The following is a 27,742-nucleotide window of genomic DNA, read 5'->3' on the forward strand; positions in this document are numbered from 1 at the left end:
AAGTTACTGACATGTTTGTCTTTCAGGATGGAGTTGACTAGCTTTTTAATTAAAGGTGTGATTTAGACTATCCGATAATGAAAAAGGCCGGGGAGTGGGGGTGGGCACCTGAGATGGATAATCTGAGCATCATATCACGTTGACCATTGGCCTTTGAACTGTTTTTCCAACACCGCTCCCCAGGGTTAACAGAGCTGATCCTTTGGCAAGATGGGGGGCTGTTCAAGGAGAGTCTGGGGCCATGGAACAGAGAGAAGGTTACAGACTTACAAGAGCCCTATTTAACACTGGCTTCTGCCCTTCTTAACTGGATTCTGTCCATAGATCAGAGATACAGTGACCCGCAAACCAAACCAAAACAGTTGCCATCGAGTCAATTCCAATTTCCAACTCATGGCGGCCCCAGGTGTGTCAGAGTAGAACTGTGCTCCATGGGGTTTTCAGGGCTGCAACCTTTTGGTAGCAGATTGCCAGGCCTTTCTTCTGAGGTGCCTCGGGGTGGGTTCAACTGCCAACCTTTCAGTTAGTAGCCCAGCGTTTAACTGTTTGCACCATGCGGGGACTCCACACAGACAAGTCCGTGTGGCGATTAGTCAAAGGTTTATTCTTACAGTGATGCTTTCATGGAGGGATGGTCACTATTGCCAGCTGTGTCCTTCTACAGGGTACCTCCAAACAGGGGCCCTCATCTTCAGTTGAGGGGCCCAGAGCATATCAGCTGTGCCCTTCCTTTCACTTGCTGGTGCTGTACCTTTTGCTGGAATGCCCTCACTTCTGTGTTTCCTCCAATTCTAAGCCTTTTTCAGCCTCTCTGAAATCTAACCTCCTCCCTGTATATTTTCACCATGTTTTCTATTTCACTTTTCTCTCTTCTAGCTCCTGCAGTCATTGTCTTTTTGTCCTCAGCTAAGTTTTAAGTCCTTTAATATTGTTAGGTGCTGTTGAGTTGCTCTGACTCACAGTCACCCATGTACAACAGAATGAAACATTGCCTGGTCCTCATTAGTGTGGCCATTGTGTATTTTGAGTGTCTTCCAACCTAGGGTGCTCATCTTCCAACACTGTATTGGACAATCTTCTGTTATGATCCATAGGGTTTTCATTGGCTAATTTTCACAAGTAGATGGCTAGGCCTTTCTGCCTAATCTGTCTTAGCCTGGAAACTGCTGCGACCTGCTCACCATGGGTGATCCTGCTGGTGTTTGAAATACTGGTGGCATAGCTTCCAGCATCACAGCAACGTGCAAGCCACCGCAGAACGACAAACTGACAGATGGGTTAAGTCCTTAAAGCCTCCTAAAATCCTTTGTGAAACAGGACACCATTTATACAAACACATAAGTAAGTAGATACCACACAACGCACATACAGGAAGTGCCTTAGGGTTGTGTCCTACTCATGCTTTCACTCTTTGTGTCCTGGCTGGTGTCCACACACGTCTGAGCCTCCAGTGGAAGCGCAGAAAAGGAGCACTTGTAGGACTAAATGCAGCCACATCTCAGTTCACAAATGCTATCACTGAGGATGCCTTAATCCTTTTAAAAATATGCCAAGAAAAAAAAAAGTGGGTGAAAAAAGTGAATTATGCAGAGCAGGGCCACTGGGCCTCCTGCCCTCTCCATCTATGTGGCCAGGCCCCAAGCCAACCCTGTGAAATATGGGACCGTCTCCCCAGCCTCCTCTTCCCAGGACACTCCCCCTCCTTCTGGAGAGCCCTGACCCTCTGTGGGCTCCCCCGAGCTCTCACCTCCGGGCTGCATAATTATAAGACCAATTATTGTATTAGTGGGCTGGTGGATTCTGATTAAATCGGCATTCACACTAAAACCCACGTAGGGTTGGGCCAGGATTTTGTGTGCAGTCACAGCCCCTTTGTCCCTCCATTTCCGTTGTAATACTGCATCCCACGTCACCTTTCTCTCAACTCCAGCAGCAGGTTTCCAGCTGCTCACTAGACATGGCCACCTGGGTGTCACTCAGGTGCCTGTGCTCAGTGTGGCTCCAGGCCACTTCCCTTCCCTCCCCGAAAGCCCGAGAGACTTCCCGAATCCTCTCTCGGCAAATGTCATCACCACTTACCACATCACATGGCTTCAGCGTGGCCTTCCAGTCCTCTCTCCCAGAACCCCACACCTAAGCCCTCCCGAAGCGCTGTCTACTCTGTCTCAGAAGTCTCCTGGACCTGGCTCCTTCCCTCCATGTTATCACAACTGGATCAATAAGCAACATCATGATAAACAGAGAAAAGACTGAAGGTGTCAAGGATTTCATTTTACTTGGATCCACCCATCCAGGTAAGCAGCAATAAAGAAATCAAAAGACGCATTGCCTTGGGCAAATCTGCTGCCAGAGACCTCTTTACAGTGTTAAAAAGCAAAGATGTCATTTTGAGGACTAAGGTTTGCCTACCCAAGCCATGATATTTTCAATCTCCTCATATGCATGGGAAAGCAGGACAAAGAATAAGGAAGACTGAATTATGGTATTAGTGAAGAATATCGAATATACCATGGACTGCCAGAAGAACGAACAACTCTGTCTTGGAGGAAGTACATCCAGAGCGCTCCTTAGAAGCGAGTATGGTGAGACTTGGTCTCATGTACTTTGGACACGCCATCAGGAGGGACCTGTCCCTGGAGAACGACATCATGCTTGGTAAAGAAGAGGGTCAGTGAAAAAGAGAAAGACCCTCAACGAGGTGGACTGATGCAGTGGCTGCAACAATGGGCTCAAACATGGCAACGGTCGTGAGGCCAGCACAGGACCGGGCAGTGTTTTGTTCTGTTGTACGTGGGGTCACTATGAGTCTGAACCGACTCAACAGCTCCTAACGACAGCAACACTGAATTTCCGCTGCTTCTTCAAAGCCAGCACACTAAGCAGTTAAGCCAGTTCCCGCTGAGTCGATTCCTGCTCATGCCAATTGCGTGGGTGTCAGCGCCGATCTGCGCACCGTAGTTTTCAGTGGCTGATTTTTGAACAGTAGATCACCAGGCCTTTCTTCTGAGGCACCTCTCTCTGAGTGGATTCCGACCTCCAACCTTTTGGTTAGCAGCCGAGCACATTAACCATCTGCACCACGCAGGGACTCCTAGCCAGTAATGGCCTGATTGGTGCCTGGAGGTGACCTGCAGCACTCTGTCTGGGTGTTCTGAGAAACGCACCTGTTTCAGATGAGAGCTCTGCCTTCACTGTTGGTCCTGCCTGAATTGGTGGAGTCCTTATGGAGCCATCACGGGCTGAGGCCAGGTTCTCTCAGGACCCTGAGTCTGGCTGTAGATGAAACCAGTGCTGGCTGCAGACATTTCTGAGAAAAAGTTCCTGGCGTAATGAGAAGTAGCTCCTGTGGACTGTAGAACAGGGTCTTTTCTATCCAAGGTCTCACTTGGCTCCAGACCATCTACGGCACTGCAAGGAACAGAGGCACAGATCCCTGTGGAAACGCACCCTTTGATTCTGGAAGATTCCACGCGCAGAGAATGAAGTCCTTCTTTCAGAAGTCTTACTGTGCCTTCTTTCATACCTCACCCAGTGACGACTGGACAGGCTCCCGTCACTATTCCAGACACCCCTTCTGGGGCCCCAGAGGTACCTGGGAGGTGGCAGGATTGCTGCGCTGGGGCCTTGTGTGCATATGTCCAGTGAGACTGATTTAAAAACTGAAGCACGGTGAGCTCGAGTCACCCTGGAACACAGGAGACTTGAGCCCAGAGAAGAATAATGTTCAGTCTTAGTTCCTTTGTGCTGCTGTAACAGAAATACCACAAGTGGGTGACTTTAGAGAAAGAAATTTATTTTCTCACAGTCCAGGAGGGCAGAAATCTGAATTCAGGGTGCCGGCTCTAGGGCGACTCTCTCTGGTGGCTCTGGGGGAAGACCCTTCTGCGCTTCTGTAGCCCAGGCACTCCTCGGTTCCTCGGTGATCGTCACGTGGCATCTGTCTTCCCCGTTTGTGCTTCCTTCTGTGTCTAACCTGCTATTATAACTAAGACGTGATTAGGTTTAGAACACACCCTGCCCTGCTATGGCCTCGTTAACATAACACAAAGGCCCCTAGTGATGCAGTTTATACTCGACTGCTAACCTAAAGACTGCTGGTCTGAACCCACCCAGTAGTACCACAGAAGAAAGAGCTGGCAACCTGCTTCTGTTAAGACTACAACCAAGAAAAGCCTATACAACTCAGGTCTACTCTGTACCATAAGGGGTTGCTGTTAGTCGAGTTGACAGCAACTAACAACAACAACATAATAAAGACAACCCTGTTTCCAGATAGGATTGCATTCAGTGAATACGGGTCAGGATTTCAACACATATCTTGGAGGGACACAATTAAATCCCTAACATCCAATGAACCCCAGACTCAGTCTGCGGTCCCACTGCCTGAGGCTGGGCATCTCGCCCAGCCCCTGGCGCCAGAAGCAGCCACTGTGGCCTGAGGCAGAGAAGGCCTGCCTGCTCCGGTGTCTTTCCTGGCTTTATGGGCATAGTTCTCACACCCTGTTCTGCTATGAAAAATAAAACGAGGCCCACAGCACACGTCTCTCCCGGACTATGAGCCCCGTTTCCTTCTAATAAGCTTCCGCTTTGCCTGGACTTTCCCGACCCTCGAAAGATGGAGTCTCCAGAGGCTTCATTATGGATTTCAAGTTTTGTACTTTTTTTCCCCCTTCTCTGCTGTTTTGAAAAAAAATGAAGTTAGTGAGCTTTGTCCACCTCTGCAGACACGGGAAGTTTCCCGACCTGGGAGCTGTCATTGGGTACTGTCGTGTCGGCTCCGGCCCGTGGTGACCCCACGTGACACAGTAGAACTGCCCCATAGGGTGTTCGAGGCTGGAATCTTTACGGGAACAGATCACCAGGTCTTTGTTCCGAGGAGCCACTGATGGGTTCAAACCATGGACCTTTCAGTTAGCGGCCAAGTGGTTAACCGTTTTGCCACCAGGGATCCTTACCTGGGAGCTAGGACCTAGATATTCCATGCAAACAGAGACAGATGGATGGCTTTGTTCTGCTCACCTGGGGCCACAGAACACAGAACGTTGGGAGGAGGACCAGCCCAGCCCATTTTCCAGATGGGGAAGTTGAGGCTGAGGGAGAAGCCTGGCAAGGTCTCAAGGCTGGGACCAGAGCCTCAGGGACTCAGCCGTGGTATTTTCAATGTGAAAACTGGACAAAGAATAAAGAAGACAGAGTTATGGTGTTGGTGAAGAATATTGAATGTACCATGGACTGCCAGAAGAACGAACAACTCTGTCTTGGAAGAAGTACAGCCAGAACGCTCCTCAGAAGCCGCTGCCTCCTGCCCTTCCGTCTGAGGACCCTGAGCCGACTGTGTGTGGCCGTGGTCTCTGCTCCCGTGTCCTTGAGTACTGTGCTCCTTGGCTGCAGGGTGAGCAGCCCGTGTCTCAGACCCTTTGGGACTGGCTGGGAGAACAGATGGCTGCCTTAGATTTGTAGTCTGGGCTTGTTTTAATACAGGAAAATCTAAAAAATTCAGACAAACCCCTTGATTCAGGATTCAGGCTGGACGGAAATTTGCTTCTCTGCTGTCAATGGAAAAAAAAACAGACGGGGGTTTTGAATGACAGATTAACAGGGCAGGTAATAGAAGGCAGGCTTCCTGTACTTCCCTTAAATGCATTAACGGCATCCACAGATCCGAAGAAAGGAAAGCTGGAAAGGACCTTGGGGATCACCATGGCCAGCCCAGCTCATTTGACACATGAGCAAACTGAGGCCCCTGGCGTTGGCTGGGCACCCAATTGGCTATTATGCCTGGCCTGGAGCCGAGGGTCCCAACGTGCAGGCTGAGCTTCTCTTAGCTGGAGCCCACTTCTGTTCAGAGAGCATTCGACATGCTGAATTCATATGGATAATGAATTTGCTGGTGATACATGATCCGTATCTATTTCAGACCCACCACCCTCTCTCAACAGCTGGCTACCTAGCATGTCCCCTGGGCTGTGAGTGGTGAACAGAGGTGGATGAAACGCACAAGGAGCTTGCAGCTCAGTGGGAAAGCCAGATTTGTACCCCAATCACTGTGTTTCAAGACAGGGGATGCTAGGTGCAGTGTGGGAGGGACACGTGAACTGCTGAATGGTCAGAAAGGGAGATGACTTTGGCTGTGGTGAACAGAGACATTTCTGTGGAGTAGGGCACCTGACTTGACCTTGAAGGATGCTACCCCTTCTTTCCCTCCAGCTTCTCCCATTTGTAATGGAAATGTCTACCTGCCTCTGTCCCACCATTGTACTTTGGAAGCAGATAATCTGTAGTCTAGATCTCACAGGTTCACAGGTGAAGAGGAATTTTTTTTTGTATAGAATACACCCATATTTGATTTAAATGATTCAGAAGATGAGATTTGGGGCTTGGGATTGATTTCAGACTTTTGGGATGATGTGATAGGGTAAATGTGTTTTGTTTATGGGACGGACATGAATTTTGGGGTCCAAAAGGTGGAATGTTATGGATTGAATTGTATCCCCCCAAAATATGTGTTGTAAATCCTGTTATATCTATGGTTGTAACCCTGTTTGGGAATAGGACTTTTTGTTATGTTAATGAGGTTGTATTAATGTAGGGTGTCTCTTAAGTCAATCTCTTTTGAGGCATAAAACAGCAGATTAAGAAAGCAGCCAAAAAAAAACAGAGATGGCGCAAGTTAGATACCATGTCACGTGAGAACTCAGGGCACCAAGAAACAGAAACTGAAAAGAGACAAGGCTTTCCCCTAGAGCCAACAGAGAGAAAGCCTTCCCCTAGAGCCGGTGCCCTGAATTTGGTCTTCTAGTCTCCTAAACTGAGAGAACACATTTCTGTTTGTTAAAGCTACCCACTTGGGGTGTTTCTGTTATAGCAGCAGTAGGTAACTAAGACAGACTTCCCTTAAGAGGAAGGGAAGGTGTCTTGAATGGAAGTACTGGCTTGAGATAGTGTAGTAGGCTAGATGTTGTTGTTAACTGCCGTTGAATTGGTCCCCAACTCATGGAGACCCCGTGTACAATGGAATCAAACCATTGAGATCCATAGGGTTTTCATTAGCTGGTTATGAGAAGTAGATTGCTAGGCCTTCCTTCCTAGTCTGTCTTAGCCTGGAAGCTCATCTGAAACCTGCTCATGATCATAGCAACCTACAACCCTCCACTGACAAACAGGTGGTGGCTGTGCGTGAGGGACGTTGGCCAGGAATTGAACCCTGGTCTCCTGCAATGGAAGGCGGAACTCTACCACTGAACTGCCACTGCTCCCTTGGCTGAATAATGGCCCCCAAAGATACCAGGTCCTGATCCCCGGAACCTATAAATGTTACCGTGGAAAAGCGATCTTTGAAAATGTGATTAAGGATCTCGAGGTGGGGAGATTATTTTGAATTATCTGGATGGGCCCTAAGTGCAATCACAAGGGTCTTTGTAAGCAGGAAGGAGAGTGAGATTCCACACTGACAAGACAGGAGGAAACAGTGTGACCATGGAGGCAGGGCTTGGAGTGGCTCTGTCTGCAGCCAAGGAATGCCGGCAGCCACTGGAAGCTACAGGAGGCAAGGAACCGATTCTTCCCTAGAGCCTCCAGAGGGCGTGTGGCCCTGCCTACACCTTGATTTTGGCCCAAACCTGTTGCCGTCGAGTTGATTCTGACTCATAGCGACTCTATAGGCCAGAGTAGCAGCAGCTGATGGATTCCAACTGCCGACCTTTGGATTAGCGGCCGAGTGCTTAAACACTGCGCCACAGTGATACTCATTTTGGACTTGCTGGCTTCCAGAACTGTGAGAGAATAAGGTTCTACTGTTTTAGCCCCCCAAACCCCACCCCTAGTTTGTGGTAGTTTGGTACAGCAGCCACAGGAAACTAATACACAGAGGAAAGTGGAGAGCCTGTTTGGAAAATGCTGTGTAGTTCAAGGTGTATTTGCCACAAATTTAGTCAGACACTTAGAGAGGTAATAAGAAATAAGAATAGGCACTGGGTGGGGGCCAAGTGTCTTGTATTATTAGTTTGAAGAGTTATCAAAAATTTCCTGTGTGTGGGACAGGAAAGCTGGTAATAGGTTGAGAAGGGAGAATGTTGACATGTTGTGGGGCTGTTAACCAACGTCATAGAACAATGTGTGTACTAACTGTTTAATGAGAAGCTGGTTGTACATCTATAGTACAGTAAAATTAAAGTTATATTCTAAGACAAAATGCCCCCCCAGAAAGTTCTAGATTTAGATAGTGGCGATGGTTGTACAACTCTGAGTGTGCGACTGAATTGCATACTTTAAAAGGGTGACTTTTATGGTATGTGAATTATATTTCAATAAAAATGTTATTTAAAAACAAAGAAGTTTCCCATGTGTGTCTTGCCTTCCCCAGTTGAGGACAGGGCTTTGGACGAGAACTACGTGCCCGGTGCCTCATCTTTTCTTTCTCTGTGGTGCTTACCACTGTGTCCCTCAGGTTAGATGTCACTGATGCCTGTTGAATGGCAGGATGAACGTTGGCAGCTGCCACAGCTGGACTTGCACCGAACTGGGTTTGTGGATGAAAAGTCATTGCTGGTCTAGGTCTGCAGCTTCCATATGACTCCAAGTCTCTTATTTCCAGACCATGGTCTCCGACTTCCCATCTCTTGTCTCGCAGGGCTGTGATGGGTAGGAAACCCTCAGCCAGGCCAGGGCTAACAAGCCCGTGGGCTCTGGAGGTCGTGGCTCTGGGTGGAGTTCCCAGCCACTCTGGTCTGGGAAAAAAGGGCGGGAGAACGCCTACGGAGCAAAATGGATCTTTTCGATAGCAAAGTCAAGTTCTCCGCCACCCGAGAGAGAGTTATTAAAGATGCCGCACAGGCTTTTCTGACACTCTTATTGATCCGAGGTTGTTTATAGCCCCCAAACAACTGTAAATTAGAGAACTGAAATAAAAGCAGCAGGATACTTAGTGCCTATTCTCCTGTGTCGGCAGCTCCCGCAGCAGCAGGGACTGAAGTAGAAATCTGCAGAGGGAATCTCATTCTCCTTTGCTGCAAATGGCTGGAGTCATGAGGCCGTTTTCTTCTCACAGCTGGAAACCTCATCCTCGTCCTTGATCAGACAGGGTCTTTGGCTAATGCGATTTTCTGCCGAGACCAATGCCTAATTGTGTGTCTACCGCCGTGTTTAAAGATGCTCACGGCCAGTTACCTCCTCCTTCTAGAGCTATTTTTCTTTCTTCCTTTTTCTGCTCTTTTCTTCTTCCTTTCCCTTCCTACCCAGCCCTATTCTTTCCTTCCTTTTCCTTTTCTCCCCTTTCTTTTTTTTGTTTCACTTTTGGCTTCTCTTTCATCTGATTAAGGAGTCCCTGGGTGGCGCACATGGTTAAGCACTGGACAACTAACCAGGAGGTTGGCAGTGTGAATTCACCTAGAGGTGCCGTGGAAGAAAGGCCCGGAGATCTCCTTCCTAAGGTCACAGCCAGTGAAAACTCTATGAAGCACAGTTCTACTGTGAAACACACAGGGTTGCCACCAGTCAGAGTACACTGGATGACAGCTGGTTTGGGTTTCGTTTTTATCCGACTAAGGGCTGTAGCACACTGCTATTCGTAAGGCAGTTAGGAGCCATCAGTAGTGGACCAATCAAAAACCAGTGCCGTCCAGTTGAGTCCAACTCGTGGTGACTCTGTGTGTCAGCGTAGAACTGTGCTGCATAGAGTTTTCAATGGCTGATTTTTCAAAAGTAGATTGCCAGGCCTTTCCTCTGAGGTACCTCTGGGTAGACCTGAATCTCCAACCTTTCTGTTAGCAGGTGAGCACATTAACAGTTTACACCACCCATGGACACCTATCAGTAGACAGTCACCAATAATAGTGCAGTAAGCCAACCCACATGACCATTGGACTTTCTCTGCTTCCCCCTTATAGAAATCCGCGAGGCCTTTCGAGTTCTGGACCGCGACGGGAACGGCTTCATCTCCAAGCAGGAGCTGGGCATGGCCATGCGTTCTCTGGGGTACATGCCGAGCGAGGTGGAGCTGGCCATCATCATGCAACGCCTGGACATGGACGGTAAGCCCAGCCTGCGACTCAGCAGGGAGGCCTGCATGTGGAGTCAAAAGACGTGGGTTCAAGACTTAGTTACACTCGAGGGATGGAGCCTTGGACGAGAGGAGCACTTTCCAAACAGCATTCTGTGATCCTCGAGTGGACTGTACCGACAGTGCTGGAGCTGCTGCGGGACGGGGTGGGGGGTGAAAAGGGGGGCCTGGCTGGTGCAGCCCTTGCCTCCCATCTTTTCCCAGCCAATGCAGCTCCTTTTTCTTCTTTTTAAGACAGCTTTATTGAGATAGAATTCACGTATCACACAATTCACCCATTTAAAGTGCACAGTTCATCGACCTTTAGTATACTTACAGATTTTTGCAACCATTCCCATCATTTTAGAGCGTTTTCCTCAGCCTTTAAAGAAACCCTGAGCTCTTAATTGTCGTGTACCAGCTCTTCCCCTCCAGCCCCGGGCAACCACTTTCCTTCTCTGTAGATTGGCCTTTTCTGGACATTTCATGGAAACCCTGGTGGCGTAGTGGTTAAGTGCTACAGCTGGTAACCAAAGGGTCTGCAGTTCGAATCCGCCAGGTGCTCCTTGCAAACTCTAGGGGGCAGTTCTACTCTGTCCTATAGGGTTGCTATGAGTTGGAATCAACTCAACGGCACTGGGTTTGGTTTTTGGTTTTGGACATTTCATATAAACGGAATCATACAGTATGTGCTTCTTTACGACTGGCTCCTTTCACTCAGTGTGCCGTTTCCAAACCGTACCCGTGTTGCAGCACGTATCAGTACTTCATTTCTTTTTGTTGCCAAATAATACCCCATTGTACGGATATACCAGTTGCCTTTGAGTCAATTCTGACTCGTGGTGACCCCAGGTGTGTCGGGGTAGAATTGCTTCCATGAAGTTTTTAATGACTGATTTCTCCTTGGAAATAGATTGCCAAGCCTTTCTTCCACAGCACCTCTGGGCGGACCTGAACCGCCAACCATTAGCTTAGCTACTGAGTGCATTAACATTTGCACCACTCGGGTTCCAACGTATGGCTGTAACAGCTCCTTTTTTGTCTGTTTTACGTAGTGGGTTTCTGCATACCGCCTCATTGGGGAAAAGGGTGTTACTGCTTTTAAAATGTTCTGAAAAACTACTGCATTAGGTAATCTTTAATGCTCTTTCCTGCTCCAAAACCCTCATAGTCCATCCCAAACCAGTTAAGCGTGAAGTATAGATCAAGTAAAAAGAACCAGGAGGTGGGGCTGGAAAGTCTTTTTGGAGGAACAGACAAAGGTGGTGGTGGGGAGATGTTTGCCTGGCCTGCAGGCTAGTTTGGAGAATGTGACTCTCTCCTGTTATCTTGCTGGAAAGGATGGTGATAAGGGTGACCCCGTGTTGAGTGAACCCTGGCAGCAGACACCGAGTGCATCTGTAGACAGCTATTTCCTTGTCCACGAGACAGATGCTCTGTCCGGGGTGTTCAGTGGTCCCAGCCTTGTCCTTCCAACTCTGATTGATTGTGGCTCACGGTGCCATCGTAGACCCGGTTCGACCTTGCTTTGTATTTTAGAGGTGTTTCTGAAAAGCCACAATAAAACACCCATTCTGTAGCAAGCTCTCTTTCCTCTTGACTTCCATCATCATTTCAGACATACATATCCAGAAAGAAAGTCTCTCCCTTAAAATGTTAAACATCTGAATAGGGAACTAAGAAGTTTTCATGCTTTTGATCTCCTCCCACAGTTCCTCTAATAAAACTTAGCCGAACAGACTAAGAGCAAGTGGAATTAGAAAACATGCAGTATGAGAGAGCAGAGGATGTTGTGGGGAGGCAAGAGGTCTTGGTGGTTGAGGGGCAGAATCCTTGCCTTCCACGTGGGAGACCCAGGTTCAATTCCCAGCTATTGCCCCTCATATACAGCCACCACCCGTCTGCCAGTGGAGGCTTGCGTGTAGCTAGGGTGTTGCACAGGTTTCAGCAGAGCTTCCAGACTAAGGTGGACTAGGAAGAAAGGCCTGGCAATCTACTTCTGGAAATCAGCCAATGAAGGCCCTATGGATCACAATGGACCAGTCTGCCGCTGATTGTGGGGAGGACGCAGGACCAGGCAGGGTTTCGTTCCACGGTGTATCCGGTTGCTATGAGTTGGGGGCCGACTTGACAGCAGCTAACATTGTGGGGAGAGTTGGACCTATGAGATTTAGGGATTTTCATCAAAGCCTGTCCCCATTCTTTGCATGTTCGGTCACTGGACAGGGGAGATTTCTGTATTATTTGCAAGCCCGCCCCTTTTCCACGGGAGCTTGGAGCCCCCTGGAGAACCGCACGGTGACGTTGCTGAGGGTGTGCACCAGGACTCAGGTAGAAGCTCCATCCACGGACGCACCTTCAGAGATTTCGAATTTCACCAGTTTATTGGCAACTTGTCGAACTCAGTTACCGGTGCCGAAGGCAGCACGTGCAAGCACAGCGTGTAGAGAATTTCTGTTTCGGTTCCTTTAACAAAGCCCTGGAGATTCAGCTGCATCAGTGGTAGCCCGTCAGGTGGTCTTTAGCTGCCGTGGAGTTGGCCCCCGACTCATGGCAACCCCATGCACAACGGAACAAAACGCCGGGTAGTCCTACACCACCCCCGTGATCAGTGTGGATGGGACCGTTGTGACCCATAGGGCTTTCCTTGGCTGGTTCTTTGGAAGTAGATAGACCGCCCGGCCTTTCTTCCTACGCCAGCTTAGTCTGGAAGCTCCACTGTAACCTATTCAGCGTCGTAGCAACACGCAAGCCTCCACCAATGGATGGGCTGTGGCTGTGCGTGAGATGCATTGGCCGAGACGCGAACCTGGGTCTCCTGCATGGAAAGTGAGAATTCTCCCACTGAGCCGTCAATGTCCCCCAACCCATCAGGTAAAACCCATTTACTTATTTTTGAAGTGCTGCTTCCTTGAAGTTTCATTTTGTTGCCTACAAAATATTTACAACACAGAGAACATTGAAGGGGATGCAGCAATGGGGGCAGGAACAATTGCTCTCCCTGATTATTGAAAGTGTGGATGCAGCTAAGTGCCAGTTTCCCCCTCGAGGCTGGAATGCTCGCTGTTAGTGTCCTGTGAAGATGCTGGTACGTGAAATTTCCAGGGCACCAGGGTCTGGGTCTGGATGGGTTGGGCATTTTTCTGAGCTCAGGCAATGGCCTACCAGTGGCCTTCTCTTAAAGGGGCCTTTTGAGCTGTTCTGGTAAAATAAAAAAAATCACGTTCTAATTATATCCTTCCTTGCTAGCTTCTGTAACTGGGGACCCTCCGTAGAGATTCGGTCCTACCTAATTAAGTTTCTCTTTGGAGTGAAATGTGGAGAGGCAGAGATTTTTATAGGGATGAGGCCAATAAAAAGAGGGGTGTTTGGAGCAGGGCTTAGGATCCTTAGCTCTACGAAGACTCGGCCTCCTGGCCCACAGACCGTGGTACCTGGGGGCCACAGGAGAGGTGGGGCTGTATCCCTCCCAGCTGGGCTTGTTGGGAGCAGTCCTGGTCCGCACACGACCCTTTTCCCTCTGGGCTCCCTGGGCGGTTTGCCCAATGGTGAGGTCATCCTTTGCACAAGGCCCAGCTAGAATTAGCCTGACTGTGTCTGTGGAGCCCAAGTGAGCACATGAGGCTTTCATTAGGGGCACTGCCGGCTGCACATGTAATAGTAACCTGCCTGGATTAGGGCGCTCGCCTGGGTTTCCTACACCCGGACTCTGCGGGAGCCAGACAATCCCTGCTTGTGTGTGGACCTCATTTTCCAGAGGACGCAATGGAAGATAGGCAGTGGGGTCTGGAATTGTTCTCCTGGCCCAGGGCCAGTTTGCCCTCAGTGCTGGAACTGACTCTGTGTGTGTGTGTGTGTGTGTGTGTGTGCACGTATGTGTACATGTGTGCATGTCTTACATGGTTACACGCAGTTAAATACAAACAAAGAACCAAAACTCCGCCCAATGTGCAGAGCTTCTTCTTTGACTTGTTACTGCAGAGGTTCTCTCTTGGAACCCTCTGTCGCTTCCACCTCTCCTTCCTGCTCACAGAAGTCCCCGGCTGGAGCACACGAGCTTGTCAACTAACTGAAAGTTTGGTGGTTTGAACCCACCCAGAAGCTCACTGGAAGACAGGGCTGGCAATCTGCTTCTGACAAGTCACAGCCAGGAACACCCTGTGGAGCACAGCTCTACTCTGCACACATGGGGTGGCCGTGAGGCAGAACCGACTTGACGGCACCTGGGTTTCTCTTTTTAACTATTGTGTGTTCACTATTTTATTTCTTTTCCACCGGCCTCTGCAGCTAAGGTGGCTTTTCTCTTGCACCTGTTGGGGCCAGGGCTCACTTTTCCTGGATGCTCTCACCAGATCTCTCCGCAGCCCAGACCCTGGAAGCCTGCGGCCCTTCTCTTCCAGGCTCCTTAAGAAATTCTAGTGCTCTGAGACATCCATCCAAGTCATGACTCAGCTTCTCTGCACCATAATTCTAGTTATGTGTCATCCTCCGAACAACTGGGGGAACAGTCACTGAAATAATCATCTCCAACCAGGCTGAGAGCGGCTGCTTGAGCGTCACAGTGGCCTCTGCCACCCACCCCCCCCGGCCCCATCAGCTCTGTGGTCCCCCGAGCAGCTGCTGGGCCCCAGAGCATCCGACGTCCTTCACTGGGGAGGCGGTTTGGGCGTCTTCAGGACCCGGGGCCATTGTGGACTGCTGTCCGCGTTTCCAGTGGCTTCATCCACCGTGCCACTGTGGTCATCTTCAAGGAATGCAGCTAGCTTTGCTTTGAAACCATCAAACCAGGAGATATTCTCAGCGACCCGTGGCCCTTGCATGGACCCCCCCACGCGTCCTAATGCGATCCTCTCCCCCTCTAAGCGGCCCCCACCTCTCCTGAACTTGAAGAACAAAAGTCCCTCCTTGGAACGAATGTGAACTATGTTCCCTTCCTCCATTTTCCTTCTATTCCCCAAACACGCAGAATCTCGTGATATTCCATCAAATTTGACTTCCGAGATTAGTTCTTTTTTTCTCAACTGGCTAGTAGTTTTCTGCCTGGAGGTGGTTTTGATTCTATCGAGTTCAGCTCAGAAAGGATTTATCTGGTGTCTATTATGGGTGTACTTGCTTATTTCTGTGGTTGGAACAATTCAGTTATTGTTCATGAGACTAACAGCTCAGCTGGTAAGAACAAAATTGCGGCCAGAGTCACATGAGAGACAGTTAGCAGTGCACCCATTGTCCGTCCGTGTGTCCACATAATCCCTCTTCAACCGTCCAGTCATTGACAGTACTAAGCCTTGGTTTATTAGTCGTGTTAATATGACTTTCCTGTTTCCTTTTGTGACCTCTTGGGAGACAGGAAAGGTCTATGCTCACTCCCACTTCATATTCAAGTGTGTCTGAGTTCCGATCTGGACGCTTTGGAACTCGCATCAGGTCTGTTTTGTGAGATGTTGTTGTTACTTCCTGTCGAATCGGCTTCTACTCATAGCGACCTTATGTATACCAGAATGAAACTTTGCCTGGTCCTGTGCCGTCTTTGCAATCATTGCTATATTTGAGTCCACTGTTGTGGCTGTCCATCTCATGGAGGGCGGACCCTCTACTTTACCAAACACGATGTCCTTTTCTAGTAATTGGTTTTTCCTGATGACACGTCCAGTATATGTCAAAGTCTTGCCATCCTTGCTTCTAAGGAACATTCTGGTTGTATTTCTTTTAAGACTGATTTGTTCATTCTTTTGGCAGTCTACGGTGTAGTCAATATTCCTTGCCAACACTGCAGTTCTGTGAGACAGAATACACAATTCTCTCCTGCGTGCCAGGGAAGATGCTCACCGCAGACTATCTGGAATGGATCCACCCGGTGAGGGGTGAAAGAAGTGGATTTTTTTAGCCTACAGCAGAGGTTTGCAAAACTGCACAGTAGAAACACACAGGAGCTTGTTAGAAAAACATGTATGGAGTCAGAGCCTCCAGGGATGGAGCCTAGAAGCCTGGACTGTGAACAAGCTCACAGTTATTGTGCAGCAAACTGCCCATTGACATGATTTGGGGACCTTTGGTTTAAAAACAAAATCTTTGGCCTGAAGAGAAATCTTCAAGCTTGTGCAGTACTTGTATGTACTTCAGTCAGTGACCTGTGAAGGACTGAGCACAAGATAAATGCCTGGAAAGAGGATGTCTCAGTTATCCGGTGCTGCTGTAACAGAAATACCATAAGTGGGTGGCTCCAAAGAACAGAAACTTATTTCCTCACAGTTGAAGGAGGCTGGTGTCTATTCCTTGTAGGGAGTCCTAGGTAGGGGCGGATCCGAAGGGCAGGGTAAGCACGGTGCTTTACCTTGCGTACCAGATCATTGCAGTGAACAATTTCACTTTTTTTTTTAACCATGCAAAGGATTCTGCTTCTAGGTCTGGCTGGCATCTGTCTGTCTCCCAGCCCCACAGCACCTTCCTACAGAATCAAAGCCTCTTTTCGAAGTTGCAGTCCCTGACAGGGGCGGATGACCTGGTAGGCAAGATAAGCACAGTCTTGCTTGTGCTTACCTTGCTTATTGGATAATCTGCCCCTAATCCTGGGCTTGTAGATGATCCTCTCATGACATCCCTCTTCCCCTGTACATGCATGCTTCTGTATCTAATCTGCTTTTTTTTGAACTCAGAAGTGACTAGGTTTAGGACCCACCCTTCTATTATATGACCTCATTAATGTAACAAAAGAAACCCCTATTTCCAAACAGGGTCACACCCACAGGTACAAGGTCCAGGACTTCCATACATATTTTAGGGAGGACATAGTTTAATCCATAACATTCACTAAGCAATTCTTTCCTCTATATTATACCAGAAAAGGCCTACCATCTCAATCTTATTGACAGTTGGCCACATTGAATCCAAGTTTCTGTCAATGACCAAACTATTAGGATCTCTCCCAGCTACTCAAGCCAATATATTAAAAACAGAATTTCTGCTATGTGTGCTCATTTCAATAAGGGCAGCTTCGTCAAATATTATATGCTGTCTTTCCTGGTCTAGCACCCTAGGATCCGTTGCTACATCTGTCCCCCAAGCTTATATTGATATAAATTGGCAAATCTATTGGAGAATAGAAGCCCTGGTGGCACAATGGTTAAGAGCTCCACTGCTAGCCAAAAGGCCGGCAGTTCGAATCCACCAGCCTCTGCCTGGAAACTCTATGGGGCAGTTCTACTCTGTCCTATAGGGTCCCTATGAGTTGGAATCGACTTGATGGTAATGGGTTATGGGTTGGAGAATAGCTTCTTTCTCTCATATCAAACTTGATTTTTTCTTCCTAGTATATGCTGATCTGATTCTAGTTACGGGGTTAGATGTAATGAGGCATGGTAGGAGTAGACCTTAAAGACACAGGCACAGTCCTGAAAGGGGGCTGAGCGTAGCAATGTGATTATCACCTGTTTTCACGGTCTTCAAGCTGATCTTGCCCAGCTTTGGGGAGAGAGCAGAAAGCATACCAGGGAGATAGAGGGACCCCATTTTCTCAGCTTCATATGACTTCACTCAGATGTTCTATTCAAAGTTTCACGGTTTTACTCGTTTCTGACCAGTGCCTAAATTTCATATAAGAGACCTGATGAGAATTGATGAGGCTATGATTTCTATTTATAATTCAAAAACAAGACAATTAAATATAGGGATCTTCCCTGCAGTTATAAGAAATGGGTGGTTGTTTTAGAGCATGTAGAAGGGGTCTACTCTGTAACACACAGGGCTGCCAAGAGTAGGAATTGACTCGATGGCAACGAATTTGGGTTTTGTAGAGGCACTCTAGTTCTCTGTGATTGGAGGGGTCAATTTGAAGCTCTAACCTTGTTTTTTCTGTAAAGGGCGTCAGAAGCTGCCATTCTACCCCAAAGTTTTGGCAGTCATCACTGCTACCATAAAGGCCAAATTAAGGAGCAACTTGGATCTTCAGAAGCCTTGCTTTCAATGAGCACCTTATCCCAAGAAACCACCCAGACCCCAAATGCACTGCTGTCACGTCCATCCCAACTCAGAGCAAACATATGGGACAGGGTAGAGCTGCCCCATAGGGTTTCCAAGACTGTAAGTCTTTATGGAAGCAGCCTGCCAGATCTTTCTTCCTGGGAGCAGCTGGTGAGTTGGAACCTCTAACCTTGCGGGTAGCAGCTGAGGGCTTTAACCACTGCACCGCCAGGGTTCCTTCAAGAAACCACAGGTGACATTTAATTAATCATGGTGCTGATACATGCTGTGCATACCAGTATCCCATTTCCTATTGGCAAGGGGGTCAGCACCGCACTTAAGTTCAGAAAAGCAAGCCAAGCTCAAAACCCCACTTAGGAAGTTTGTTTCCTTCCTGGTACCAAGTACTGTGTCATCTGGAAAACAGAAACCATGCTAGATTCTTCCAAGTAAGATTACTATGTCAAAGATAAAAACAAAATACAGAAAAAACCAAACCCATTGCCTTCGAGTGGATTCTGACTCCTGGCAACCCTGTGTGTTACAGAGTAGAACTGCTCCATAGCGTTTTCTTGGCTGTAATCTTTATGAAGGAGCCCTGGTGGTGTAGTGGGTAAGAGTTACGGCTGCTAACCGAAAGGTCGGTAGTTCAAGTCTGCCAGCTGCTCCTTAGAAGCCCTGTGGGGCAGTTCTACTCTGTCCTGTAGGCTCCCTGTGAGTCAGGACCAACTCAGTGGCACCCAACAACAACAGCAACCTTAATGAAAGCTGGTGACCAGGCCTTTCTTCCACTGACTAGATAAGAACCTGTTAAAATTCTTGATACATCAATAACGTTTCTTTCAGGACAGATTTACCAAAAAGAATATATGAGGGTGCCCATGTCAGAACACTGTGACAAGTATTGAGTCTTACCATTTCAAAAATCACACTAATATGATCAGTGAAAAATGGAGACTTACATTGTTTTAAACTTATAAATGAGATGAGGTATTTTTCATATTGATTGATTATCCCTCTTTTTCTGTTTGTAGGTTGCCTGTTTTTCTTTGGGATCTGTTTCTGTCAGAATAGGCTAGGTTATGCTGCCAAAAAAAATGCTGCAGTAATAAGTAATTCTCCCAGATCTGGCTTAAAACCACAAAAATTCTCACTCATCGTGCATGTCTCTTGTGGGTGGGCTGAGCCTTATCTCTGTGCCATTCCTACTCAAGTGTCCTGGCGGAGGGAGGCTGTATGGCTGTGCCTACTTTCAAAAAAAACTTTCAAAGGGAAGTACAATTCAACCACATGGCCAGAGGGATTGACCTAGAACTATCTGGTGACCAACAGTGTCTCGGTTTCCTAGTGCTGCCGTAACAAAAATATCACACGTGGTGGCTTCAAAGAACAGACATTTATTTTCTCGAAGTTCTACAGGCTCCGAGTCCAGCCGGGGTGTCAGCCGTGTCCATTCTTTCCTCGTAGGCAGTCTCAGACGTCCCTTGGTTTCTTGGCTTGTAGATGATCCTCACATGGCATCTGCTCCCTCACAGAGCTGTTTCATCTCTGTGTCCAATTTACACTTTTTATAACTCAGAAGTGATTAGGTTTAGGACACACCCTGCACTGGTATGGCCTTATTCACATAACAAACAAACAAAAAAAACCCCTATTTCCAAACAAGATCATGTCCACAGATATAAGGGTTAGGATTCCAACACATATTTCGGGGGGCAGGAGGCACAATTCAATACATAACAAACATCCATGATGACTCAAGGATTTTACACTTTTTCTGTTTGCTTATAATGTCACATTTATGGCAAGATTTTTGTCTCGGGACACGAATACTATGAATAGGGGTAAAACCACAATTATGAGAGATTTCACACATTCCTCTCAGATTAATCAAGCCGACGAAACTAAGTAAAAAATGTGAATAGCATTGAATGTGTGTGAGTATAATATAAACTTTGTACCCTTAGAAAGAGAATACCCTTCTTTTCAAGTGATTCTGGAACATTGACAAAAACGTGGCTATATATTAGGCCACGAAGACAACCTCATTAAATTCCAAAGGACAGATATTTAGAGGCACACTCTGTGATTACAATGCAATAAATAAGAAACGAATCGCAAACGTTCGAATAAGAATCCCATCCACTTGGAAATTCAAAAATTAAAAAACACAAAAAAACTTTCAGTTTAATGAACAGATCCAAGACCTGATTCTTTGCCAAAAAAAAAAAAATCCTGATAAGCATAGTTAACTCGGAAGTAAAAAGAGTTACCACTAAAATAAACTAGAAATGAGAAGGAAAATATGGAATTTTTTAAAAAAAGGAACATGGGATGTAATTTTATGCTCATCCATTCGAAAATCTACATGACATGGAGAATTTTCTGGAAAAATACATTGTTGAAATTGATTCAAGCTGAAGTAAGTCGTCTGAAGCAGAAGTTGCATGCCCGCGGCCTGCCAGCCCTAGTACAGCTCCTAGACATGCTGTGTTTGGTCCCCGTGTCGGTTTATGAAGCAGAAAATCTCACGTTAAAAATCTGCATTTCTCTCTCCTCTTAAAATATTTGGAGAACTTGGCAAAACTAGAGCTGCACTCCTTCATAACGATAGTTTGGTGGAGCTGGGCAAGGATGGGGCACGCACCACAATCTCTGCCGTTATTTTTTATTATTATTGTAGGAAATATATGTAACACATTGTGTACCTTTTCAACATGCTTCATGTGTACAATTCAGTGACATTGTGTTCACAGAGTTGTTCAACCATCACCATTATCCGTTTTCACGTTTGCTCATCACCCTTGACAAAAGGTCAGTGTCCCTTAAGTGTTGAGTCTTCCTTTCCCCCTTCCTCCCACCGGGTCCTGGTAACCACTAATAAACTTTGGTCTTTATACACTTACCTATTCTAGACATGAAATATAAGTGGAATCATACACTGTTTGTCCTTTTGTGACTGACTTATTTCACTCAACATAATGTTTTCGAGGTTGATCTATATCGTGACACGTATCGGGACTTCATTTCTCTGTATGGCTGAGTAACACTCCAGTGTATGGGTATACCACATGTTGTTTATCCACTCATCTGCTGAGGGACGTTTAAGCTGTTTCCACCTTTTGGCTATTGTGAATAGTGCTGCAACGGACATTGGTGTACACGCTTCTGTTTGTGTTCCTGCTTTCAATTCTTTTGGGTATACACCTAGGAGTGGAACTGCTGGGTCATTCATTGTTGTCTTACACTTGCCTGCTGCCCTGTTGATGGATCGCCTTGGCCTCCACAGGCTTTTGAGTTTACAATCCTGGCCCAAGTGGACCAGTGGTAATGGATAATTTTCATTCTTCATGTCCCTTAGTTTTAATTGTACAGTGTGCTTTGTTTTTTCTTTCTGTTTTTGTTTTGTTTACATGTTGCTATTTCTAGCTACTTTAACAGATTAACTATTTCATTTCATTTTAATTCTTCATTATTTAATAATTAAGGTGCCTGTGGCTAGAAATTTGCACCAAGAAGAGCTTTAGTGATAAAAAAAAATTTTTATCACTAAAGGTAGCTCCTAAATTTTGATGGGCAGATTTAATCATTTTGTTATTTTCTTTACACTATCTTATTGCACTTTTTATTCCCTTTGATACTTATTTCAATTTTCTATGTTCATTGCATTTTGGAAAATAAATATGACCTGCCATTTGTGCCATTTTCTTTGTAACCAAGAAGGAGAAGAGCTTTAATGAAAGTATTGTCTCCTGGTGGAAGGCTTTTATGTACGAATGTAAGTTACCGTCATATTGCCGGTGCTCTCTCCTTCCCTATTTTCGGTGAATTTATCTAAGGTAACGGAACCAAAGTCTCCCACTGCTGTTAGGTTGCTCCCTTGGTTTACTTCTAACAGCTTTACTTTACTTTCTGTCCTTTTAGTGGATTTTACCTTTTATCAATATAAATGTTCCTTATAAACGCTTTTTGAGCTATACTTTTGATCTATGTTGATTTTTGCCACTTAACCTTTTTGCTTGTGTTTGCATAACATTTATTGCCATGCATGGTAGCCATTAGGGAGTCTCTGGGTGGTGCAGATGGTTAAGTGCTTGACTGCTAGCTGAAAGGCTGGCAGTTCAAATCCACCCAGAGGCACCTTGAATGGGCCTGACAATCGGCTTCTGAAAGATCTCAGCCTTGAACCCTGTGGAGCAGTTCTTCTCTGCACACGTGGATCACCACGAGTCAGAATCAACTCCATGGCCGCCAACAACAGCAATGCTAGCCACTGGTGCCTTTCACAATGATTCGTATTCTTCCAGAAATACAGTGGGCTGCACTTGGACCCTTTCTGGGTTATTTTGTTTCCTGGTGTGATATTTTTGTGCAATATATGTAATTATGTTTTCCTTTTTAGTTATTCTGAGAGCCTTTTTGGTTGGTAAGTTGAATATATTTATTTCAGAACACTTAACATTAGATCTTCATGCTGCCATCTTGTTTTATGTTGGTTTTCATGGGTACTTATCATCTCATTTCTTTATTGACGACAGTGGTTTTTTTAATATCATGCTCTTGGCTATTAGAATGTTAGGTATCTTGCTTTCAATTTTTCTAGTGATGCTCATAAAGTTTTTGTGAACTTATCTCTAACTCCCAACATCAGTTAGAAATGAATACTCTTTTATGACCGATGAAGGATTGAATGCTTCCTTTTTCCCATTCTTTGTTAATTTTCATATATGGTTGTTATCAGTATGCCTCCCCCCTCTTTTTTTTAATGACTTCTCATTATTTTCTACTTTAAAGAATCTTACCAGTTTCAGGACCATATTTGAAACACTTATTTTGACACATCCCTGTACATTTAATTGGCTTCACTGCTTACAACCATTCATTTGCAGTCATATGTAACTCATTTTCTGTTTCTTATTTTTGATTAACATATGGCATAAACTTTCCAAGAGACTAATTTTTTTAGGAAGGTTACCTCAACTATGAATTTTCTGAGTTTTGTGAATCTGAGAATATCTTTCAACACTCACACGTGAGTGACAGCTTGTTTATTAGGTACAAAATCCTTGGATTACAGCTTTTTTTCGTTTAAAGTTCTACGGTTGTTACTCCATTGTTTTTGGTTGTTAGTATTGTAAAGAAGTTCTTGACCAATTTACCTTTTATTTTGGTGTGAATAACCTATTTTTTTCTTCTTTTTTGAATGTCATCCCTATCTTGGGTACTTTAATCAGGAATCAGGGGCACGTAAAACAGATGCTGCTAGTCTGATTTGGACGTTGGAAGTCTTTTAGGCCTTACTTATGACAACTACCCAAGTGGACCAGTTGTTCTAAGTACTTGCCCAAGTGGACCAACATTTGGGCTCACCACTTGTGATATACATGTTTGCTGCAGTTTTCCATGAAGGCCGCAGAGTGCAGGTGGCCAGCTCCATTTGTTTTAATCCCAGTTCTCTTCCCAAAGTAGCTGCAGATAAAACCACTTTGTGAGGATATCACCAAATATAATCATTTCTCATGGCGAGCTCTGCAAACAAACTTTTAACCAGAATCCTACTAAACATCCGCTTTTCTGACTCCCCATCCCTCACTCCCCCAGCCTCAGAAAGGGCAAGTACTTAGAACAACTGGCAAAAGATAAATAGATTCTTCCCTCATTTACATACCTATTCATTAGCTGGGATTGCTATGGCAACTCTGCCTTCCAGACACATACCTGGGGCCCAGCACAGCGTTATTTTGGAAACTGTGTAGAAGCCTTGTGATATTGGCCCTGCTTTTGACGGATGAGGAGGATTTTAGGGGTCAGGAGCCTAGAGGTTTCCAATAGTCTTAAGTGATAATTACCAGGTGCGTGGCGTAGCGGTTAAGTGCTACGGCTGCTAACCAAAGGGTCAGTGGTTCAAATCTGCCAGGAGCTCCTTGGGAACTCTATGGGGGCAGTTCTACTCTGTTTTATAGGGTCACTATGAGTCGGAATCAACTCGATGGCACTGGGGTGTTTTTTTTTTGGGGGGGGTTGGGCAGAGATGGCACTGGGTTTATTTTTTTTTTTTTAGATATAGGAACGGAGCCCGGTTGGCACAGCAGTTAAGCGTTCAGCTGCTAACCAAAAGGTCAGCAGTTCAAATCCACCAGCTGCTCCATGGAAGCCCTATGGGGTAGTTCTATCTTATAGGGTCATTATGAGTCGGAATGAATTTAACGGCAGTGGGTATCTGGATATAGACTCAGGAACAAAAGAATTTGCTGGAAAACAGTCTGCAAAACTACGGCTTTGGTTTTTTGCCTGCCTGTCCTTGAGAGCCCTGGTGGCCCAGTGGTCAAAGCGCTTGGCCGCTGATCTCAAAGTTGCTGGTTCGAACCCACCAGCTGCTCTGTGGAAGAAAGATGTGGCAGTCTGCTTTGGTAAAGATTTACAGCCTCGGAAACCCTATCAACTCAACGGCAATGGGTTTGGGTTTTTTTTTTTTGTCTCTGAGAGCAAGATGGTCAAATGCTAATAGGCGTGTTCTTATTTCATTTGTGTTCACACCTATCTTTGTGAAAACCTGGTACACACATACACACAGATTTCTCTTTGTAAGGAAGCTGTTATGGATTGAATTGTGGCCCCCTAAAATGTGCTGTAAATCCTAACCCCTATATCTGTGGGAAGGAGCCCTGGTAATACAATGGTTAGACGCATGGCTGCTAACTGAAAGGTCGGTTGTTTGAACCCATCAGGGTCTCCACTGGAGAAAACACCTGGTGATCTGCTCTCAGAAAGATTAGAGCCTCGGAAACCCTATGGGGCAGGTCTACTCTGTCCTGTAGTGTTGCTATGAGTTGGAATCTATTTGAAGGCATACAACAACAACATCCCTATGGATGTAATCCCATTTGGGAATAGTGTTTTCATTGTTATGTTAATGCGATCATACAGTGTAGGATATGTCTTAAACCTAACCACTTTTGAGAAATGAAAAGAGCAGCTTAGATACAGTAGCAGGCAAGCACCAATGGAGGAAGAGAGACGCCACCTGGAGATCTCCAAGGAATGACGAAAAGACTGATGGAGAAGCTGAGATAAGGATTTTCTCTCAGATGGACAGAGACTTCCCCTAGAGCCAGCCTGCTGAATTCAGACTTCTATCCTCCTAAACTGTGAGAAAATACATTTCTGTTTGTTAGAGCCACCCGCTTGTGGTATTTCTGTTATAGCAGCAGTAAGACACTAAGACAGAAGGCAAGACTTCTTCTAAGGAACAAGGAAGCTGGGGGGAGGATTGGAGGTGATGGTTCTAAACGTGTCCCTGTCTCTGGCTGGTCCAGGATCCTCTTTCACCCAATCTGGAAACGGTTCCAGCTTTGCAAACTGGAACTTCCCAGTGGATAGCCAATAGCCTCGCCAATAGCCTCCAAGGGGCAACTGGATGATATTGCTTCCCTGGTGACCCTGCAGAAGTGGGTGACAGTAGGACAGACTCAGCTCAGAATGAAAGGCTTTGTCCAAGTCAGGCGCCAGTACTGCTGCTATCCTGAGTTTTGAAATGAGGCCGTCAGTCACCTTAATCTTCCCATCCCTGAGGGTTTCCACGCATCTTGATTCTGTGTTTGCCTAGAGCAGAGCTGGGCACGAGGTGGCCTCCTCCCCATTTCTGGCTAGGTGTTTCTCCTTCCCCTCCTGTGGGCAGCCTGCCCTGCCTTCTCACCTCTTTGGTGGTAAGGGCCATGGAAATGCTCAGTACTCCAGAGAGAGCCTACCTCTGATCCCTGAGCCTTTCTACCTTCCACCTCCTCACATTTGTTCTCTCTGCTGTGTCCAGCTTCCCCCATCTGTTGAAATCCCACCTCCCAGGGCCCGAGGCATCCATGCTGGAATGGGGCTTGGGTGGCTCTCCGGGATGGATGGGGCAGTGGAGCCCTGGGCGTGGGGCTGGATGAAAGCATCCGGTGGAAAGAGCAAACTCCATGGTGAGACTCTGCCAATGTCCAGGGAGTCTGAAGGAGTCTGTGCGGGGAGAGAGGTGGTCAGGAGCGGGGATGGGCCTGAGCAGCACCGAACAGGCAAGGCAGGTGCACTGCAGGCCAGCCCAGTGCAGGGGGAGCAGCGCTAATTGCCTGCCTTCTGTTTATGGGGCACTTTCCCGACAACCATCTCCCTGCGAGGTGGGACATAAGGCACAGGCTCCACAGGTAGACACAAAACTGCAACAAGGAGTAAATCTTCGACACTCTCTAAAGGGGAGGACATTTCGCAGCAGCTGAACTGAAGTGTGGGTTGTTTCTAGTGCGCACTTCTTACCGCCCACCCGGTTTGCCGTTACCCCCACTGATGGCTCCACCTGAGGCACCTGTCCTTCCCCTCTCTGCCAGTTCACATCTTCAGATGCTGCGTCCTCCACGACGCCTGCTCTAACCCTTTCCTTCCCTGGCTGGAGGTAATTTCTATTTCCTTTCTTTTTTGTAGCATTTAATCTATAGCTGTGTTACAGCTGTTTATTTATACATGGTACCTCAGCAGACATCTTCCATTTTATTTCATATTTATGTATTTATATTTATATATAACTTCTTCCAGCTGTGATCTACTGCAGGTGGCACTGGGTTCCCTGTGGCTCCTGGCACAGGAGACACTGGTGGACATGCCCTAAATATCCATTGATTACCTGGAATAAATGAATGTCTGCAGACTTGGCAAGCAGGTTGTCAGGGAGCTGAATTCTATGCCATGCTTCCCATAAAGTGGGTGGCTGTGCTATTCCATTTTGGGGAGCGGGGCTACTGAGGTGGGCCTGGACTACCCTTTAGTCAGACCCTAGGGTTTCTGCCCCTGTGACCAGGCCACCGCACTGCCTCAGAGACCTAGCTCAGACTGCATCCTCTTGTTGGAAACTTTTTTGGTCATCTGTGTCCAAATGTGGTATTTTCCTTCTTTAAACCCATAGCGTAATTTCTGATACCTCCTCTCCGGTCTGCTTTTTCAATTAACCAACCAAAGGCTGCTCTTGACTGTTTGGTCCAGGAAAACAGATGCCGTGGTTGTGGTCACATTTTACTCCCCTGCAGGATGGTCTGGTGGCACAGTGGTTAAGAGCTATGGCTGCTAACCAAAAGGCAGCGGTTCGAATCCACCAGCCATTCCTTGGAAGCCCTATGGGCTAGCTCTGCTCTGTCCTATAGGGTTGCTATGAGTTGGAATTGACTCACAGGCAATGATAGAACGGGCAGGATGGGCAGCTTTTACCCTTGCACGTAGTAGAGTCCCTGGGTGGTGCAAATGGTTAAATGCTTGGTGGCTAACCGAAAGGTTGGCGGTTCAAATCCACCCAGAGGTGCCTCAGAAGAGGGCCTGGTGATCTGTTTTGGAAACACCAGCCATTGCAAACCCTGTGGGGCACAGATCTACTCTGACACACATGGGGTCGCCATCAGTCAGAGTCAGCTTCCTGGCAACTGGTTTGGTTTTTGCACATAGAAGGTACTCAGCGCATACTTCCTGGAGGAGGGAATGAAGGGACTCTAATCCCGCCTCTGTGTTCCCAGAGAAGCACTCTCGTAATCCCCCAGGCTGATGCTGAACACCTGTGCCTGTAGTTCTGGGCCTGGAGGTTCCTGGAGCCACCTGTCAAGGAACCCGACGGAAATCAGGACTGACCTGAGGTGCTCCAGCCAGTTCTGTCTTGACCTTATGGATGAACCCAATCAGGCTTTGGGACTAGAAGCTCCTCTGTTTTATTTCCTAAAAAGGCTTTATGAACCAAGC

The 27,742-nt window shown here is 46.8% G+C and overlaps 1 protein-coding gene across 3 annotated transcripts in view; it reads left to right on the forward strand.

Moving 5' to 3' along the window:
* CALN1 (calneuron 1) overlaps nt 1-27,742 on the forward strand; it is a 535,451-nt gene that overhangs the window by 260,215 nt on the left and 247,494 nt on the right. For all 3 annotated transcript variants that reach the window (XM_049902727.1, XM_049902725.1, XM_049902726.1), the window contains exon 3: nt 9,885-10,028. In XM_049902727.1, the coding sequence (XP_049758684.1) occupies nt 9,885-10,028 (144 nt within the window). The remainder of the gene's footprint in view (nt 1-9,884; nt 10,029-27,742) is intronic.

This window comes from Elephas maximus, chromosome 12 (assembly GCF_024166365.1).
Source record: "Elephas maximus indicus isolate mEleMax1 chromosome 12, mEleMax1 primary haplotype, whole genome shotgun sequence".
Classification (NCBI taxonomy): Eukaryota; Metazoa; Chordata; class Mammalia; order Proboscidea; family Elephantidae; genus Elephas; species Elephas maximus.